The sequence below is a fragment of the Agrilus planipennis genome, unplaced genomic scaffold (genome assembly GCF_000699045.2).
Source record: "Agrilus planipennis isolate EAB-ADULT unplaced genomic scaffold, Apla_2.0 scaffold96, whole genome shotgun sequence".
NCBI classification, from domain to species: Eukaryota; Metazoa; Arthropoda; class Insecta; order Coleoptera; family Buprestidae; genus Agrilus; species Agrilus planipennis.
The window spans coordinates 895,850-904,682 of NW_020438968.1; the positions used below are offsets into that span (position 1 = coordinate 895,850).

The 8,833-nt window shown below is 34.0% G+C and overlaps 1 protein-coding gene across 2 annotated transcripts in view; it reads right to left on the reverse strand.

Annotated features, from left to right (window-relative positions):
• The window catches only part of LOC108734440 (uncharacterized oxidoreductase YjmC), a 26,802-nt gene that overhangs the window by 8,257 nt on the left and 9,712 nt on the right, over window positions 1–8,833 (reverse strand). For both annotated transcript variants that reach the window (XM_025975350.1, XM_018466008.2), the window contains exons 2-3: window positions 7,413–7,558; window positions 4,186–4,338 (exon numbers count right to left, since the gene is read on the reverse strand). In XM_025975350.1, coding sequence (XP_025831135.1) covers window positions 4,186–4,338; window positions 7,413–7,539 — 280 coding nt within the window. In that variant the 5' untranslated portion in view covers window positions 7,540–7,558. The remainder of the gene's footprint in view (window positions 1–4,185; window positions 4,339–7,412; window positions 7,559–8,833) is intronic.

The window sequence follows — 8,833 nt, forward strand, 5'->3', positions numbered from 1 at the left end:
GTGCAAGGGCAAAAGATTAGTATGCTTAGATTTGCAGATGATATAGCAGTATTAGCATCTAGCAAGGAGGACCTAGAGGTAGCTTTAAATAAAATGGAAGCGGTACTGACAGATCAGTACTGTATGAAAATAAATAAAAGTAAAACTAAAATACTGGTATGCAAGGGAAGAGAAAGTAAGGAAAGAGCGAATATAAAGATAGGAGACGAAAAATTAGAAGAAATGACTGATTTTAGATATCTAGGAAGTTAGATAAGTCAGGACGGAAGGAGTAGTAGGGATATAAAGCACAGGATAGCGCAAGATCGAGTAGCCTTCAATAAAAAGAGGTCACTTCTATGCTTGCGAACGGTTATTCTGGAAATTCGAAAAAGGTTGTTAAAGGTGTATGTTTGGAGCGCGGCGTTGTACGGGTGCGAAATATGGACAGTGGGCGCGGCGGAAAACAAAAGGTTAGAAGAATGATGAGGATAACGTGGGTAGCAAAGGTTAGAAATGAAGAGGTATTAGAAAGAATAGGAGAATAGTCGACTCTATGGAAGACAATAAAAAATAGGCGAGATAGGTTGGTAGGCCACCTTCTCAGGCATGAAGGTCTAATCACAGACATATTAGAGGCAGAAACAGGAGTTAGGAGGGGTAGAGGTAGACCTAAGTTAGATTACTGTTCGCAAATAGTTAAGGATGTGGGTTGTTCTACTTTTTGCGAAATGCGAAGTTTAGCTCAGGGTAGGAAAGAGTGGAGGTACGTGTCCAACCAGTCTTAAGACTGACGACCATATGATGATGATGATTAGCTCTATTCTATTCATTTTTAGGAAGATATGGGTGGGGGAGTGTCGTCTCTTTCAGTATAATTCTCGTATATTTAACATGCGAACGGTATTTAGCCCAGTTGACCATCATGATATGCCCAAATAATTCATTGAACAATAGTATTTCAAGAAAAGCAGTAATTCAGTGAATTATAAAATGAATAATTTTAATTCACGCCATATATTGTGAAGCGGCGCTGTTAGCAGTTTGTTTAGTTATGCCTTTATTTACATCGACGATTTAGAAGGAATTTTAGCGTACTGTCAGATGCTGTAAGTGCATTTTCCCATAGTCATGCAAAACCAAGAACTTCTGAACACATCATTTAAAAGGTTAGTAATTTACAATTCTTATGATGTATTTAGTACTATTTATTGCTCTATTTTTTGTCTTCATTCAATACTATATTACAAATGTTATTAAATTAAATAGGGAATATCGTCAGTTTACTGATTAAAAACATTATTTTTGATGGGCTGATATCTTAAACGATGTGGCTGGTATTTAAGTATGATGAATATCTATTAGTACTGCAATGTCGTGTATTATGAAATGTCATCAGAATTGTTTAATGGTTTGGCCTTCGATATACATATCTAATCAAAAAATGGATTTATATTAATACATATATATCATCTAATGTGTATTACAGTACTACCTTTACCGATGATAATGACAGATAAGATCGAAAAAATATTGTTCTTGTATTTATTTATTGAAATAATATTTCACGAAGAACTGATCTTTTTATAAACTATACATATATAAGGTTGTTCGGAAAGTCATTTCGTTTTTTTTTTGTGGAAATGAAAGACAGTTTTCGTATAATAAACAAATACTTTATTAAATTATATATTGACCGTTCTGGTCCAACACCTTTTGCCATCTTTCTGGTAGTAGCATAATTCCACGCTCATAAAATTTTTGGTCTTTGCTGGCAAAAAACTGATCGAGGAGGTTTTTGACCTCCTCATTTGAGGTGAAGGTTTTACCGTCTAAAAAATTTTGGAGTGACCGGAACAAATAATAATCCGATGGTGCCAGGTCTGGAGAATATGGTGGGTGTAGCATTGTATCCCATTCAAGCTGTAAAAGCTTTTGGCGAGTGACCAAACTTGTGTGAGGTCTCGCGTTGTCTTGGTGAAACACTACACCTTTCCTGTTGATTAGTTCTGACCTTTTCTGTTGAAGTGCATCATTCAGTTTGTCCAGCTGATGACAGTAGACTTCCGAATTAATCGTTGTGTTATCCGGTAAAAGCTCAAAAAAAACGATTCCTTTAAAATCCCACCAAACAGACAGCATCACCTTTTTTTGGTGAATATCGGCTTTGGAAATGGTTTGAGCCGGTTCATCTTTTTTGCTCCATGACCTCTTGCGTTTGACGTTGTTGTATACAACCCATTTTTCGTCCCCAGTGATGATGCGCTTCAAAAACGGATCATTTTCGTGACGTTTGAGAAGCGAATCGCAGACGTCAATGCGGCGACACAGATTTCTCTCTGTGAGAACATGGGGAACCCATACATCGAGCTTCGAGGATAATCCCAGGCCTTTCAAGTGGTCATAAACTGTTGAATTTGATAAATTTAACCTCAATCCGATCTCACGTGTTGTTATTCGCCGGTTCACATCAACTAATGCCTTTATCGCGTCTTTATCAGCTTCAACCGGCCTTCCCGAACGTGGTGCATCTTCGACATCAAAATTGCCGGATCGAAATTTAGCGAACCAGTTCTGGCACTGGCGTACTGTCAACACACCTTCTCCATACACATCAGTCAATTTCTTTCTGGCTTGAACAGCATTTTTACCCTTTCTGTAGTAAAACAGTAAGATATGTCGAAAATGCTGCTTATCGCTCTCCATATTTAAAAGGGCACCAACCAAAAACTACTGCGTAGAATTAATTGGAATTTTTCACACACAAGCCTTGCTATATGAGCTCTCAAAGCATATAAAAATTATACGGCTTAAATGTGAAGTTGGGTGCAAAAGAATACAATTAAATCCTCTGTCGGGAAAAAAAGAAATGACTTTCCGAACAACCCGATACATACGTGTTAATAATGCACTATTACAAACGGGAGACAAATTGAAAATGAATTTTCTCCCAAACTACCAAATCAATTTTTAACATCTTTTTTTAGTGTAGGTAGTTTCTTTCTTAAAGATAATGTGCTTGAAATTATTTTTTTAATTTTTGGTTTGGTCATATTCAATCTACCTAGGTATGAAAAACAGAATTATAGAGACGTTTTACTATGTGGGATATTACATTTAAAATAGCTGTAACCTATTGACATCATGCTGTAATTTCAACTTTTTCAAATATTTTTCTTTTTAACTCGCTTTATTATCTCTATTAAAAAAACATATACATAATAATGGAGTGTACTTTTAGAACAGTTTAGGTTTGAGAGGGTTTTTATTGCCTGCTGGAACGGTGTTCGTTTCTTTACGTAGAATGATCTTACCCTTTCGCATTTAGATACAATATTGGTTACCTTGCAGGCTAGATGTTAACCCTACAGAGTATTATTTGAATAAGTCCTGCTGCTTTAACCGTAGCAATGTTGCAAATTTTATCATTAGTACATTTAGAGAATAGAGAAAATGAAAGAAAAAGGAGAGTGTATTACCATCTAGCAAGGAGGAGTTAGAGATAGCTTTAAATAAAATGGAAGCGGTATTGTCAAAACAGTATTGTATGAAAATAAGTAAAAGTAAAACAAAAATACTGGTATATAAGGGAAGAAAAAGTAGGGAAAGAGCGAATATAAATACAGGAGACGAAAAAATTTGAAGTGGCTGATTTTAGGTATCTAGGAAGTCAGATAAGTTAGGACGGAAGGAGTAGTAGGGATATAAAGCAGAGGATAGTGCAGGGTCGAATCGCCTTCAATAAAAAGAAGTCACTTCTATGCTTCCGAACGGTTAATTTAGAAAATCGAAAAAGGTTGTTAAAGGTGGTATATTTGGAGCACGGCGCTGTATGGGTGCGAAACATGGACAGTGGGCGTGGTGGAAAAGAAAAGGTTAAAAGCGTTCGAAATGTAGTGTTACAGGCGAATGATTAGGATACCGTGGATAGAGAAGGTTAGAAATGAAGAGGTATTAGAAAGGGTAAGAGAACAGAGGACTCTACGGAAGTCTAAAAGAAATAGGATAGATAGGTTGGCAGGACACCTTACTTATCTAGATTAGATCACTGTTCGCAAATAGTTAAGGATGTGGATTGTTCTAGTTTTAGGGAAATGCGAAGATTTACTTAGGATAGGAAAAGGTGGAGGTGCGTGTCCAACCAGTCTTCGGACTGCGTGACGACCTTATAATGATTATATAATAAAAGAAAGCATACCCACATACCCAGTCTATTCATCCCATGACTATAATGTCCCCTGTAATCAGCATCCGCCAATAATTCTGCTAACTCAGAGGCATGATTTTCTGGTGTACCAACGGCTTTCATACAGTCAACTATAAATCTTTTAACTTCATCCAAAGAGATAATTGGAGTATCTGAAACATATTCGTGGATTAGTCGGAATGAAGTAGGAAAATAATGATTTAATTATTAAAAAAACACTTGAAAAAAGTATGAGTTAGAATCATAATATACTCGTAGGTACAGATTTGTTTTTTTAAATTTTACATATTAAAAATAAAGGCCGAAAACAAAACTTTTGTGGAATAAAATATAGCATTCTACAGATGGCGGTCATTACGCTGTTTGTAGTAATACATTAAACGCTGGCTAAAGGTAGCAGGTAGAATTCGCCTGAGTACGACGTGCTGACGAGACGTAATAAGGGGATATTTCGATGCACGCCTGACAGTTTCGACAGGCTATTTGAACTTTTTGTTTTGCGGAACAATTAAAAATTAGGAGATATTTATTATAAATGATTTTTATGTTAGTAACGACCAAATAAAGTCCAGTATACCCAGATTATTGACTACTATTAGCATTTTCTAGCAAATAAAGAAATGAGCAATTACTGCAAGCTTAAGAGCATTTTCAAATTATGAAAAAGGTGTAACATGTCTAACCATTATGAAGAGATTTTACTAAATTTTTCGAAACGTTTAAAAGCTAAATTTTATTTTATTTTTAATTATTTTCAAAATATCCCAACCACGTTATCAATATGAATTATTAGTCAAATTTATTATTAACACAAAAGGATCCCGTTAGACCCTTATGGAAAATGTCAAACTCTTCGAATTATGATAATTTGAAATATGACCCCTAAAGGTTGCATTCTTCCACAAGGACTTCCAAAGTATGAAAAGTGTAGTACACGTTAACGTCACGGTATATATACATGTATGCATATAAAGTACATTTTAATGTAGGAAAAAATGTTCAAATAATGAGATTATGTTGAGAGCATTATTTTGTACACGACTAACAGATGGGTGTGCAATTAAACACTTGATATATATTGGTTTTACTTGTATATTAGTTGTATGTTAAATACTTCATCGTTACATGTTCTACTCTATATATACAAGGTGGCTCATGAATAATTGGAGATCGAGTAATCCAGTTTCTAGATGCCAAACTAATCATAAGATAATTTAACATTTAGCCCAAATAGTAAAACAGGTTAAGTAGATTTTACAGGTTAAGAAACTAAGAAATCTAAAAAAATGTTAAGGATAGTTCTCTTTATCGAGTCTTGAACCTTCTCCAATATTCTAGAGTTCTGGCTGTTTACTGTAAATATATAATAGTAAAATGGATTCTTACTTTGTATATATAATTGTAACCTTTCTATTTAACTTAATAAATAATTATTCCGTTTGAATTAAACCTGCTGCTGAGAATTTATTCATGCAAACATATATTTTGCAATATTTCGAAAACTACTGTAAATTCAGGTATCTCACTAAAGACTAGCTTTTATTTGCGATTTCATCTGCGTGAATTAAATAAAAACACAAAGGAATTTAATAAATGTTCACGAAAACTTTTCTAACCTCGTGCAATTTATTATAACTGACCGATTATTAATTTTTAACTGACCAATTATCAGCGATAAAATATCCTTTGAAAACACTCTTTACTTTTTATGTAAGTGGAATCAAAGGTGGTAACATTTTTTAAAAGTCAAAAAAAAATTAAAGATTAGATTTAAAGAGTTCTATCGCTGACCAATTAATAAGACCAAGTGACCAATTATGACCAATTCGTGACCTATTGAGACCAAGTGACCAATTATGACCAATTCGTGACCTATTAAATGGCACCTATTTAGATTTTTTAAATCCATTAAAAATTAGATGGTATGTTCGCATAGCCGAGGCTAGGAATGAGGAGGTATTTGTAAAAAAAGTAGGAGGATAGAACCAATAAGAAATAGATTGGCAGGATACCTTCCCTTACATGATGTGTTAGTTAGAGACTTATTTTGGATAAAGAAATAGGAGTTAAAAGAAATAGAGGTAGACCTAGATTAGATTACTGCTGGGATGGGGGAGTTTTAGGGATTGGTACAAGATGAAAAAGGTGGAGGTGCGTGTCCAGCCAGTTTTAGGACTTACATCAGGTGATTACTTAATCTATATATATAAAACAAAATCGTGTTAGTTACACTATTTTTAATTCAAGAACGGCTGAACCGATTTGACTGAAAATTGTTGGGGAGATAGCTTACAACCAGGAGACGGATACTTTTTATCACGTTCCCGTGGGGGGGGAGGAGTGGTGAAGAGGATTTGAAATGTTTAAATGGAACATATATTATTTGTCGTCAAATTTACTTGAAACTTGGTCTTAGTGGTCTCTCATTTAGTTTCTGAAAGTCCAAAGTGGGGGGGGGGTAAAACTGTGTTGCAAATTTTTGTTTGGGGCAACTTGGTATATATGCTGTTTGATATTATTCATCAAATGAAAAGAGGTTGCAACGTTTCCATGGGGTATATTTTATTTGTACTCGGATTTACTCGAAGGTTGCTCATTATTGAAATTAAGCAAATGCGTGTTTTAGCAATTTTTAAAAATCACCCCGTAAGATTGAAATGTTGCTACGTTTGTATTTGAAATCTAAGATGGCGACATTACATAAAATTAAAACGTTGTAAGGGTGAATTGGGAGTTAAAAGGTTTTATGGAGAAACAATACTAATTTCTGCGAGCGAAGCCGCGGGGAAAAGCTAGTAGAAATGAAAACTGTTCAACTATTCTGGCTTTTTAGTGTTTCATTGACGTAATTTAAAGTTTTTTATCTACTTTTCAATTTATTCTTAAAATTGTGATTGTAGTGGGACGATGAAATTTTCAGAAAAATAAATATGTCACAATAGCTACTGATAAATAGATAAGAAATTGTTTGTCTTCACAAATTTGAAAGGAACAAAATTTAAAGTTGCAAACTCGGGAAAATAATAAGTTTTATTGTGGAAATAATTAATTATCAAATTTATTCATATCTGAAATTAAAAAAAAAATCTTGAATAGTCAATTCATGGATTAATCTATACAAAAAGTCAGTCAACAATCAAGAAATTTTCGTAACAATAGGATATCATAACATTAATCTGTCTAAAGTAGTTTCAAACAATTTAAAAAGTAATGGGGATTTTGTTACCTGCATTTATAAGGGTGGTGTTGCTCATTGTCCTGTTAAATAAAATAGCGGATGAGGTGGATGATGATGGCACAAGACGTTGCAAGTTGTTCTGTAGAGTGATACGGAATGTACTCGTTGACATCATTCTGTTGCTCTACTTTTATCTACGACCATAATAAGCCTTGATTACGATTAATTTAAACGTTGAATTGTTTATTAAAATACATTTTTCGCTAAACTTTAGGTAGATATCAAATAATACAGTAAGTTAGCCAATTCGGTCGCATGATGACAGAGTTCACAATGGTATCAATGATAACACCATACAAAACAAAAATGCAATTAAACGATCGCTTCTGTCTTAGGCGCTTGAAATTAGCGTAATATTTAATTAGTTTCGGTAAAAGTTTGTAATAATTGTAAACAAATAACGTATACATATAAATATAAATGTACGAATATGTAGGGCGAGCAAAAGTCTTTTTCATATTTCTTTTTGACGATGAGTTGAAATTTAGAAATTAACTACTGTAGCTTATAACTTTTCTCATGACCTTGACCATGGGATATTTTGGTACGGTTTGAAGTGTTACGCACTAAGGGTTATGTTTTATGTACGTATTAGTTGTTAGTTAGTTTTAGAAATAACATAAATATAGCAGAAATACAACGTTTGCCTCATGACAGGGTTTCTTAACTTGGAGTTGATGTAACCCTAAAGAGTTCATGTCATAGGTGCCTAGCATAATTTATTAAAGTTAATTTAACCAAGCACATCGTCTTTGCGAAGTAAGCAGACTACAGGATCGTAAAAATTGACTCGGTGGTTTGTGAGAACTTTGAATGTATCTATTAAATAGATTTTCCCGCTGCTTCGCTCGCGTTGATGTCCTAAATACGTGTCGAAGATTATCGATGACCACATAAAACTAATCTTTTTAAGCCTCGGGAACAGCATTTTTTCTTCTGGATAAAATGTAGCGTATGTTTTTTTCTGTACCCTTGACAATCTGTCTACAAAATTTCATGATGATCGATTGAGTAGTTAAGGCAGTGGCTTCCAACCTGTGGGGCGCGAGACTGTTGCAAAAGGGGGCATGCAGCTGTTTCCAAAATATCATTTTCGACTACGACGATTTTCCTACTTTAACAAACGAAGCTTTAGAAATTTTATTGCCATTTGTAACATCTTAGCTATGTGAAACTAGTTTTTCTACAGTAGCTGTCTTAAAAACAAAGTATCGATCTCTCTTAGTGATTGAAAAGGAACTGAGAACCGCGATTTCTTTAATGATACCACGGTTTGAGAAAATTTGTGCTGAAAATCAAGCTCAACCGTTGCATTAAATTTTATATAATGTTGTATTAATTATATATTCTTTTTTTTGTATCTTTGTAAGATTTGTTTTTATTACGTTTAAAATTATTATTTCTTATAA